Here is a 12,028-nt window from a genome sequence, read left to right as displayed (position 1 = left end):
GTGAGAAACATATACTATTAAAAAAACTTATGTTTCTCGTCATACAACTGAGTTTGTAGGAAATTTCTGTCTTTTTTTTATAGATGAAATTAAAACGGGAACACCATAACCAATACAAAGGAAGAAAACATTGAAATATAGTAGCAAATACAATCAAGTGAATACAGACCAAAGGACCATGCAAAACTCCAGGCACTATTGGTTATGGTGTTTGGTTTTTGGATTGTTTCTTAGATCGGAAATATGGCTTTATTAACCCTCTCTTCTAACTAAGGGAAAGAAAAGCAAAAGAGTGATGTGACACCACATTTTGATTAGTCAGGACTCAAGAAACTAAGTTGAGGCTTAACCATTCAACTTGTTGCATACTACTTTTGTATATAGATTTCCTATGATTCATTCACTGTGCCAAGCCGTACAATGTGTGGTCATGGTTTGGTGACAGAGCTTGCTGGACCACATCCATGTCTTTCAAACCACAACTTCCTTTCTTCTCCCATCAGACAAGAAATTAGTCATGGGCAAGTGAATAATATTGAATGTTATCTAAGAAATCTCTAATTTATGCAACCCACATGAATATTGAATGTTATCACATTTTTTTTTTTTTTTTTATAATCAGAATGTTATCACATTTGCAAGTGCATAGATATAGCTTTGACTTCTTCAACGAAGGAGATGACTTGGTCTCCTTCTTCAACGAAGGAGATGACTTGGTCTCCTTTGGTAGGATTTGGGTTATGAGCATTGCACTTAGATTAGGCCCTTTTTAGATGGTGTTTATCTTGGGCCAAATGGAATAATAAAAAAAGAAATCCTTAAAAATGGGTTGATTATGGATTCACCAGATGTCCAACCCGTGTATGTTAGCCATGTAAGCTCATCCTTATAACTGGGCTTTAATGAGTCATTTATCATAAGTGCTGGCCCATTACCGTATGCTTGTTAAGTGAAGAATGCTCGAACTTGTTGACATCATTGGACCAGCCCGTGTGGTGAAAATGAATTATGGGTTGGAGCTCAACCTTAAACTGCATTCTCCTGTAGATCATGAGCCCAATAGAATATGATATGGGCAATAAGCCCACTAAAGTATGAAGAACATTGACGGAAATTTTGCGGGCTCTTTCTTAATGAAAATTTGGCCCAATATCATAGTTAAGTTCGAGTTGGCCTCTAAGATCATGCCACATGAACCAAGAGCAAAAACAAGTCAGCCATCAACATTTAGCCCCCCAAGCCACGTGTGACATGGTAGTGGTCACACGTTGCGAGTTGTAGGTGTTGATGTTAAATTTGAGTTGCTTTCTTGTGCTACATTATTAGCTAAATGTCAAGAAGTCACCACTATTGCATTTTAGTGTTAATGCTATTGATGTCGACTCCAATGCTCCAATCACAATGTTCAATAATGACCCATCAACTTCATCATTTGTCATTACTGATAATAATGTTTAGAGTCGACGCTGATAGATTTAGAACCCAAAACTATATGCCAAGTCATCAACATCAACTTTATAATAAGGACAAATCTAAAGATTGACTGAGATCTTTAAGTCAAACTGACTTCATTATTTTTATTATTATTATTATTTCAAACAGGCTAGGGTTTGTCCACGAACTGTTGTTGAGTCAATTAATTAAATAAATTAACTTAATACAGATTTTACTTTTTTTTAAACCCACATTAATGCAATTAACAACCAAACCTCATTCTGAAAATTTATTAACTAATTGATTCACTCAATAAAAAATTAACCTTCGTAAACATGAAACAAAAACACACTTGACAATTGTCAACAAGTCAATCAAATGTAAATCAAGCACAAAAATAGAAATCAGTTTCGATTGACAAATTCCATATGGGCATAATTCTCAATATTATGAACATTCGGAAAACATCTATACAACACAGTGCCACAGATTGCTTAATCTTATGAAAGTGCACATAATAAGCATCCAAAACTAACACCACCGAATTCAATTTTCCTAATAACCAATATTTAATCAAATAATACACGATTTTGATAACGATTAATAACGCCTTCGAGGCCAGTAGAGCTATTTCACAATGGCCAGAGCTAACAGCACTACCTATGCTCCACACAACCAGATTAGCTAATAACATTGAGGTCCTAGGAAAATAAGCACTCTTTTGCATCTCCAAGAGCCAAAGTACATTTGGAACGTGTAGATACGATATGACAAGATACCGACAAAAAGACGGCAGAGAGAGAGAAAGAGAAAGACAACTATAACAAAGTAGTTTCCTGTTTTCTTCTGGAGATACAGCAGCATATGCATCATTATTTTGTGAAGGTAAAGCTCATAATACGAAAATTATCATTAACTTTTTATATACATCCTTCCAAAAGGCCGAGTCCGATCTCGAATAATGATATAGTAGAATCACCTATATCAGCGATGCCATCCAGATCACATCGAATATAACAAGATACTGTGAAGGAAAGTAAAATCGGTTTCATTATAATGGAAACCTGTACTCGATAAAAATAAATATTCGAAAAAATTATGATAGGATTCTTGAATAATTCCTTGAGTTCTCTTGATTTTGCTTGAGACCAATATGGAAACATAACAATCAAGCATAATCAAGAGAAACGAGGAAGGAAATCAGGGGATTATTCGAGAATCCTATCATATTACATAAAACTAGATGGGATATACTCACATTTTAATTTGTGCAGTAGTAGCTCTCCTTAATGCGTAATGTAATCTTCTAGGCAAATCCACTGTAGAGGGCATATGATATAATTGCACTCTATAAAGAGAAAATACCGTTCTCACTGCAGTACTAGAAAAGGTTCGTCAAAAATGAACCAAGGCATAAAACTACACTACTATCCTGCGTATACTTGGAAACCAGTAGGCTGCCTGCCTCAAACTGCAAAATCTACGCTCCATTTCATTTTCCTTTTTCAGCAATTCTGGCTCTGACATACAGGGCAGGAATGAAACCAACTGCTTCAACATTGGATTTATCTCACATTCATCGCTGCGGCCATATTCCTCAGCTTCTGAGAGATTTCTGAAAACGATGGCCTTGCCGCTGGATCAGAAGCCCAAGAACTTTCCATCAAAGACTTCCATTCAGGATCACACCATGCTGGAATTTGGGGGCGTAATGTGTTGTTTACAATTCCACCTGCAAATCAAAAAGAAGAAACACATTGCAAAATCATGGTTGAATTTTATTGTATAATTTATAGCCCTTGCTTAAACAGTGAATGTATCTGCGATTAGATCCCAGAAATATTACCACTGGTTGAAAAAGAATGTCAGCTGCATGAATTCCAATAGTTAAAGCCACTCATATATTCCTTTCAAATGTCAAATGCTACATATAACTCAATCCTAATTTTTACACATATGGGAGCAACTAACATGGTCTAGAGAAATTTTATTATTATTATTATTATTTTTTAGGGACCAACCAACAAAATCTAAACAATTTTCCAAAAGCCTTTTGCACTCAATCTTTCCAAACATATGAGAACATATTAGGAGGCCATAAGAGATTTCAAAGAACAATATGGGAAGTCAAACGGATAAAAAAAATTAACAACTATAAACTAAAAGAATGGAAAATAAAAATCAAACTACAAAGAGCAACAAAAGACTTCTGCATCCCAATTCACTCAGATGGTCCTCCAAAAGCCCAACCTTTGCCAGAGATACTTTCGAATTATATGCTCTAAGGAAGAATAGACGAAGTGGGTTCTAACAATTAGATGAAGAGCATAAGCGGAACTATTGAATTTAATTGAAATAGCTGTGACTGAAAGGCCGAGTACGCATTGGATAATGATCAAAATCTCAATTTCAACCATGACAACAATGCCACAAACATTTAAATTTTCTTCTCTATTAGCAGTAGGGAAGAAGCAAAAACTGATTCATTTCATAATGCTGGTGGAAAAAAAAAACACAGATTCCTAGCCAACCAGCAAAATTAAAATTATAATCTAGTCCTTAACGGTATCTCACTCCTAAAACAAAGTAATATAACTATGAAAAATAGAGAGATGAAGATGACAATAGTGTAAAATATCACATTACAATTACTACATCAAGAGTAACAAAAAGCCAAAGCTTAATAATTAAAAAGATTAAAAAACGAGGTTAAATTTCTATTATTCTTCAATCCTTTTTTTTTTTTTTTTTTTGATATCGAGGAACCTCTACAAGGCAGGGCCCTTCGGACCCACCCCTGCAGAGTAAACCCCGGCCCCGTGCACCGCACCCTCGGAAGTTTCCCTACACGGAACAGGGTAAGTCACTGGCTATTCACCAGAGGGGTGTGGCCCCAAGGGGGAGGTAGCACCTGGTGGGTTTCGAACCTGAGACCACTGAGGAGCAAACTCAGAGCCCCAGGCTTTACTCCCTAACCACCAAGCCAACCCCTTGGGGTTTATTTTTCAATCCTAAAGGTTTAGATAAGTTTTATATGGAAACGAACATTGGATCCTGACAAGGCACAGAAACTCATTAGAGCACTTGACACAAGAAGGATCAACAAATTTATGCTATACATCAATATTACCCAAGAAACCCCTTAAAAGTGCAAACTGGATGAAACAGGTATGCAAGGAGGGGTAACCAGTTAAAATACAGTATACGGTATTAACAATTTGATACTTACCAATTATGGAAGCACAATGCATATCTGCATAAGGCTCATCACCCGTGAGCAATTCCCACATGACGATCCCAAATGAGTAAACATCAATCTACAGCAATAGAAAATAATGATAATGAAACAGTAAAGCAGAAAACAAATTAAAGAAAAAATAAAAGAACATTAACCACTGAAACTCTTAAGTCAGTCATTTACACCTGGAGTTATTTACCTTCTCTGTAACCATGTGGCTTTTCCCACTAAGAAGCTCAGGTGCCATCCAGGGTAAAGTTCCACGGACACCTCCTGACACTAAAGTGTGCTGTTTCACCTTTGATAAGCCCAAATCACCAATCTAAAAGGATATACGCACATCACGTTAGTTTCAAATCCAACCCCCTCCTAAAAGTTATTATCAAGCTTGAAAGTACAGTTCAAAACAGACTCAGATGAAACAGAGCACGAAAAGAAAAAACATCATAAATATACCATCAAAAGTTGATTTCTTATCAAGCTTCCGATTGTCCTACCTAACAATACTGAATTCATACCTTGCAGACTGGTCGCTGAGGATCTCTCATATTAACCAACAAATTTTCGCATTTCAAATCAAAATGCACAATGTTCTTTCCATGCAAATACTCCATCCCAAATGCAGCATCCATTGCTATGATGAGTCTCTTGCGACGATCTATAGTTCTGTCCAATTACATTATGACATCAGATACTTATCAAAAAAATTATGACATCAGTCATTATACTTTCAACAAATTCTTTATATAAACTTGAGCAAACAATCAAAACATTTACATATAGCATACATTCAAAAACAGGAAATAGTGGTAAACATATTTAAAATTTGAAACACACTGTATAACTATCAGAACAGATACCTGTCTTTCTTCTGCAAAAACTGTTTTAAAGATCCATTAACCATGAACTCCGTCACAGTTGCTAAGGATCCATCAGGACCATCACGAACAATTCCATAGAAAGAAACAACATTTGGATGATGTAATGAACTTAATATCAAAGCCTCCTTCCAAAAATCCGCAATCTATGACAGGCATTACACATCTTGTTACTATCATAACCAATTACACTAACATTTTAACTAGTCTTGAGGAATGAATATTTGACATTTTTCCTAAAACACTTTGTTTAAACAGCATAACAAAGACATAGAAAGAAAAACAAACAAAAACAAAAACAAAAAACTAGCCAAATGCAGGACCCCTACCAGAAAGCCAAGAAAAAAAAAATCCTTAATATGACAAAAGACCTTTCAAGATCTATTGAAGTAGACTAATAATGACAACAGTGACAACAATTAAAAAAGATGATAATATTAATCTTAATAACAATAACAACAATGATAACAAATAATAACAATACGTTAAAATAGCAAAGGTGAAGGTTTCTATAAAAACTTTTTGACAATTGTTCAGCAATTTGTCCTAAATTATTATCTTTTTATTTTTGCATTCCCAACTAATTTGGTGGAAAACTTAATTCATTACACGAAAAGGAAGTACAACGCAAGCACTATGTTAAACCAAGCAAAACCTCCCGCCTGAATATGGTATATAACCGCTGAAAACAAAATTTACCAATTCAGGTCATAATTTTACTGAAGATGCACTCAACATGCGAGTCCGTGTAACATAAAAATTAATAAATGCAACAAGCTAAAACTGTCAAGTCATTAGCTCGGCAGGAAATAGAGTTGCTTTAAAGCATAAAAGCAATATGCATTTTTAGCAAATCCTCAGCTTCACTCCTGACCCAAAGTATGAAAGATCGAGAACTGAGCACCTCAAAGATGTTTAAAGCCCTCGGTTTCCTCCCTAAGCTTCGATCAATGAGATTCATTGTCTCACAAAATCAAACTGCTTGAAGGCTGAACAAGAATGGTAAAGCAGCCACATGATTTTGTCACAACATGTGTCATTACGGAAATGTTGCATGTCATATTTTTAGGCCTTTCATCTTAAGTGACCCACAGTGTTAGGCCAACTACAAACGTTTAGATCTACGATTTCAGATATGAAGCAATTTGTCTAGTCAATGCAAAATCCACATATCCTCGAGGAAGGCTCTAACGAGGCATGCACCTCATACAACCCTTTCCAAGGTGATAACTCGAGATTTAAAGCAGTGAGAATCTATCAATCTGTCACGTCATGAGTTATAATATGAATGCACATGAACATGAGCTATTTGGTCCATTCAGCATAAAAATGAAATACATAAATAAATAAATGTCTTAGTCAACACGAAATTTCTTCTCCAAAAGGCACTAATAAATTCGCCTTAAAATAGTTGGAGACATTCTGAACCCGATCTCATTGCAGTCAGACCACTAAAGACCACCAATTCCATGTTCCTATTGCAAGGCCACCATCCTTTTAAAAAATAGTAGAGAAATGTCAGAACCATGATAATAATGAAAAACCTCTAGTCTTATGTTGGGATTCACCCGAAAGAATGGAGGTGTTCAAACCCTTTTCCACTTGTTGAATATATGGAAGATAACTGATACCATTCTAATGGAATAGCTTCAAGTTCAAGATCATTATAGAATTGAAATTGAGTTGAGGAATAATTTGTGGGCTCACTTGACATTAGTATTACCATTATATCAGGTTGAATTTATGCCTTAATCATGATTGTGTAAACTCCTAGAAATAACATTTCTGGTAACACTTACTTATCTGGTAACATTAACTATTATCATGTCCTATCCTACATTTTTTTCTTCATTTTTTGTAAACATTTATCACAAACCACAATGAAAGTTGAAACAAAATACAGTAAACTACTGGAACAAAGTTGAGATTTCGATTTCCTTTTGTTTCACCTTAAGCAAATTTGTGAGGCTCACTTGATGTAAGGGCCACGTTTATTATTATTTTTTCTTTATCTTTTTTTTCTTAGCACTACATAACATTAGTGGTCTTCCCGCATAATGGGCTGCCAATATACCCATGGGCCTCCTTGAGCACTGCCTTGCAAATACCATTAGAGCACATATAATATTTGAAGATTACAGTATATCACACCAAGTAAATTGCGTAATGACTAAGGAGGTAATTTACCATAATATAGTTCAAGCATAATAGTCAAACAAAAGCAAGGGTGATTAGATATGACTCTACCAAACGCTCTCTTTCAGACGGTCTCCCTGCAAAACAGCTGGCTTTTATCCTTTTTATTGCTACATCAGAACCCTTCCATTTCCCATGATAAACAGAACCATACGTTCCAGAACCCAATTCCCGGATCTCCTCTAGATCATCATTCTTTATTGTCTGATCAAGGATTAGCCGTCCATTAGAACCAAGGGCATGAAAGACGGAAAGAATTATCATGAAGAGTGGATGGTAATGATAATGGAACGATATCTAAATGCTTCATATACATATGTAAATGATGGCAATACGACAGCACAGAATAACCTGTAATCCCCTGTCAAAAGCTTCAGCCTCAGCCTTTGTTGGCTCAATCTTGGTGGTATTCAGATTGTCATTATCATATTCCAAATCTGGATCCCCATGCGTGTTCTATCAAATAACAAGACATTAGAAGGGAAAAAATAATCATATAACAGTCCCTCTATAAATAAAATTTACTTTTTTCTCACCACTAATTCCATTTCATTTCCAGTTGCTTCTTTAAGGTCAGTGCACCCTTCGACTCTAGCTTTGACCTCCTCAGCCCCTTCTAGCCTTGCCCTCCTTACAGAAGCAATCAACTCAGGTAAGAAACTCAAATTGTCAATTGAAACCTTAGAATCTTCAGGAGCAGAAAGGTTCTTTTCACCCAGTTTCACAACACCACTCTCTTCTGCAGGCTTTAAGCAGAATGCATTGGTAGGCCTTAGAGAAGTCTCCTCACAATTTTTATAAGCAATTTCCTTTTGCTCTGAACATGAAATAGTCTGCTCAGAGTTCTCAACCTTTTTTACTTGATTTGCCTCTTTTTCTTCTCCAACTATGTTTTTCCCGTCCAATCTCACCACTTCAGTATCGCTCATATCATTTCTAGAATCCAGATTGTAGCCAGGAGCTGCTGGAGAAACCAATTTATCATGAACCAAAGTTGAAGATGAATCCAACAGTGGAACAGGTTCCAAGGGGACGGCAAAGTCCACCATGTCAGGTGGGGGTCGAGATGAATGGTGATTTTCCTGACTGAATGTGTTGGGGTTCAATTTTAAAGCATGGCCATACGAGTATTCTTGCACGGCTGTCCCATCAAAACCCAACATTCTCTGAGAGGACTCCACATGAGGTATTTGACTATCCACGCCAACAGACAACCTTGGACTATCCTCGTGCCTGAGAAATCCTGGATTAACTGTGCCATTCACTTGCTGGGGTGAACTGGATGCTTCATAAGGGGGAGCAACATGCATTGGGTTATTTCTCCATAAAGCATGTCCAGGTACAGGGCCATGTGGCACTGGGTAAAGATTATCTCCTCCATAAGCATAAGGCAGATTTCCATACCGGACCCCACGATCTTCAGGAGGAACATGTACATGGGGTACAGCAGCCATAGCTTTGTCATGCAACACTTCATTCCCCAATTCAATTCCACCTACAGGATGAGCATAATTTGAGGACACTGGATAGCCATCCGCTAAATTACCATGCCCCAGGGGGAAATTATGGCCTGGTCCATCTACAATGTAATGATCGCTCAATCTTCCAGCTCCGGAGACATGCAGCCTTGCTTCATCAATCCGAGCATTCAACTGGTGCTGGAGAATCCATCCTCTTTCATGACTTTGAGTTTCATTGTAAGCAGATCGATGATCACTATTCTGCTCATTAGAGTAAATCCCATGGTGCAACTTGACATCTGCATTCAACATGAGACTCTCCCTATTTGGAGGACAGTCGGGACATGGACTAGCAACATGGGAAAGCCCATTCCCCATGTGGGGTTGCTCCAAATGTGGTTGATTTCTATGGAAATTCATCCGGCAATGCTCACAGACATTGTTCCCTTCAAGAACACTGGGGCTGTGAAAAATATTACCAGGAAAACCAGACTTATCACCTGATATAACTCCAGTTGGTACCCATACGACATTCTCGGAATATTGTGATTGGTGCTCATGCGTGGGCTGGTGATTCACTTGCTGCCGAGAATATTCTTCTGGCATTCTATCTAAGCCTTTTTCTGGTAATTCTGTGAATGGCATGCGGTACCGTGCAGAAGAAGGCGAAGATGGGTACTCTATCAATTGTCTTGGATCATGATGTCCATGATGCCTGGGAGAATAGTATGCAGGGCTCCACGGAGCTTCCATTTCATTATATCTCTGAGCCTGGTGTGATGCTGATCCTATATGAGGAGGAATCCTGAGGTGACGCAAGTTAAACTGTGGCATTGGCATCTCAGAACCCCTTTGGCTATGAAGGCCACCATCCACACCCATCGGGTTAAAGAATTGTTCCGCAACATGGATATCCTCAACCGTACTAAGCCTGGGGGACTCAGGTTGCTGCTGCTTCCTAAAATCAGAAGCATCATTCAAATTATTCAGAGCATCGACATACCTCCTCTCAGTCTCCCTTTCATCCCCATCAACATAGTGAGATGAACCATCATGGTCAGGATGCGAAAACAGAAAAATCCTAAGCCTAGTGAACCCATCACCCGAACCCAACTTATCATACTCTTCCATCATGTTAGTCACATCATCGTCGTTCACAACCGATACAAGGGCATCAAGATCCTCATCCGGCTGCTGGTACTTCAACACCGCGGCCGCTTGATAGAGGTCCCTCATTTTACTCATCAACTCCTCATAACTAATATCTCGTGGCACGCTTACAATTCGCGTCTCTCCCCCCACATACCGAAGCTTCCCATCTTGCGGGCGCGGCAATATACTCCCTGAGAAACTACACAAAAATTTAACACGCGGGCTTTCCTCATTCGAACAATAGGTCGAACCCAAAGCCGATGTGGGGGTTGTGCAAGGGCTATCCATCAAGTACGCAGATTGACAAGGGTGTTGCCGATCAACTGGAACCTCAGGCTGCCTCAAATATACAATTCCGTTATGAGACATGAGTATCAATCACACCATATAGCTTACAATTTCGCATACTCGAGCCGAAACCCGAAGGCATAGCCACAAAGCGCTCCAACTTCACTAACACAAATTGATATATTCTCCATTGATAAACTCATCATATACACTAAAACCGAACATTACCCAACAACAGCCATGGCTACCATTGAAACTTGCAGCAACAAAAACTCAAATGAATAAAAAAATAACAACAATATACCAAGATTCCCACCCCAAAGTGTACAAGCTTCCCCAAATTTCTGACCACGGATCCAAAAAGCAATACCCAAATCAACCAATTCCAGAGAAAACGATGGCTGGGTACCTGAATTGGGGACGGGACTTTTGACAACTCCCACAGACGGAATTCCGAAAACCCAATTGAAAAGAGAGCCTCTGAAAATCTTTCCGAGCCACTTCGAAGCTTATTCAACTTTTGGTTGAATGTATGGGCCGTAAATTTGGGTTCTGAGCTGGTGATCTATCAGAGCAGAGAGAGCGATTAAGAGGCCCCGTGATTATGAAGGCGATGATGAGCGGAGGTGATCGGGAACGTAGGCAAGAGGAAGAGAGAGCGTAGTGGCTTGCCTTTCTTTCTCTCTCTCTCTCTCTCTCTGCGGTTCTTCTGCAAGATGCGATGCCCGGGTGCCAGGTAGTGTCCCACGTGGCACTACCTGGTTTCTGCGTTCTCTTGGCATCTATTTATCTCCTCCAGAGGATATGCTCTTTCCGTCCCACGCTCTCCAGCAGCACGTGCAGTCTACACTCTAGAGCCATTCCTTCCTTCTTCTTCTTCTTTTTTGACTTTTCCTGAAAAAAGAGAAGAGGAATATAATCATTTCCTCATCTTATTATAAGTTGAAATGATGGTAGATTATGACTAATTATGATGATAGATTTTGTTGGTCTATTGAAACTTGAAAGCTTATTTTGTTTATGAGTACATAAATAGGCTTCCTTCTTCTTTTTTTTTCTTTTTTCTTTTTTTTGACCGGCAATTTTTTATATAATTTATGAATCTGTCTCATTTAATTAAATTGGTCATGTTATAATTAACTTATATAGTCTTATAGTCATACATCAATATGATTCAAACCAAACACACGACATTTAGGATTTACAATTTTTTACATAATCTATAAATTCGACATGAATCCGACACGAAATTGACTAATTAGGATTGAGAAATCTATCTCATTTGTTAAAAGCTAATTACCTTATCTACTATTTTGGAAGTAAGTTTACTGTTGTTGAATTGGTTTAATTTACATTAACCATTCAAATGGAGTGTGATTATA

The 12,028-nt window shown here is 37.9% G+C and overlaps 1 protein-coding gene across 3 annotated transcripts; it reads right to left on the bottom strand.

The window, feature by feature from the left end:
• Nucleotides 1–1,829: 1,829 nt before the first annotated feature.
• On the bottom strand, nt 1,830–11,393 carry LOC132191139 (kinase superfamily with octicosapeptide/Phox/Bem1p domain-containing protein). 3 transcript variants are annotated; one of them, XM_059606154.2, is made up of 9 exons: nt 8,283–11,393; nt 8,098–8,202; nt 7,798–7,950; nt 5,533–5,696; nt 5,191–5,338; nt 4,872–4,994; nt 4,664–4,751; nt 2,693–3,166; nt 1,830–2,458 (listed from the first exon to the last, which is right to left on the bottom strand). In XM_059606154.2, exons 1-8 carry the CDS (start codon nt 10,725–10,727, stop codon nt 3,000–3,002), a joined length of 3,393 nt encoding a protein of 1,130 aa, XP_059462137.2. In that variant the 5' UTR covers nt 10,728–11,393; the 3' UTR covers nt 1,830–2,458; nt 2,693–2,999. The 3 variants fall into 3 exon arrangements, with proteins under 3 accessions (XP_059462137.2, XP_059462138.2, XP_059462140.2); XM_059606155.2 differs by lacking the exons at nt 1,830–2,458; nt 2,693–3,166; nt 4,664–4,751; nt 5,533–5,696 and having other exon boundaries at nt 4,904–4,994; XM_059606157.2 differs by lacking the exons at nt 1,830–2,458; nt 2,693–3,166; nt 4,664–4,751; nt 4,872–4,994; nt 5,191–5,338 and having other exon boundaries at nt 5,617–5,696; nt 7,738–7,950.
• Between the last annotated feature and the right edge of the window lie 635 nt (nt 11,394–12,028).

This window comes from Corylus avellana, chromosome 9 (assembly GCF_965113065.1).
Source record: "Corylus avellana chromosome 9, dhCorAvel1.hap1.2, whole genome shotgun sequence".
NCBI lineage: Eukaryota > Viridiplantae > Streptophyta > Magnoliopsida > Fagales > Betulaceae > Corylus > Corylus avellana.
The sequence above is the reverse complement of the archived record's forward strand: the minus strand, read 5'-3'. Positions and strand labels throughout refer to the sequence as shown.

What these genes read in the sequence shown, in the direction of transcription:
- LOC132191139 (XM_059606154.2), bottom strand. Translation starts at nt 10,727, where the DNA reads ATGTCTCATAACGGAATTGTATATTTGAGGCAGCCTGAGGTTCCAGTT. An exon ending in CGTCTGAAAGAGAGCGTTTG is followed by an intron (nt 5,697 to 7,797) that starts GTAGAGTCATAT and finishes TGCCTGTCATAG; the next exon opens with ATTGCGGATTTTTGGAAGGA. An exon ending in TTTTTGCAGAAGAAAGACAG is followed by an intron (nt 5,339 to 5,532) that starts GTATCTGTTCTG and finishes GTAATTGGACAG; the next exon opens with AACTATAGATCGTCGCAAGA.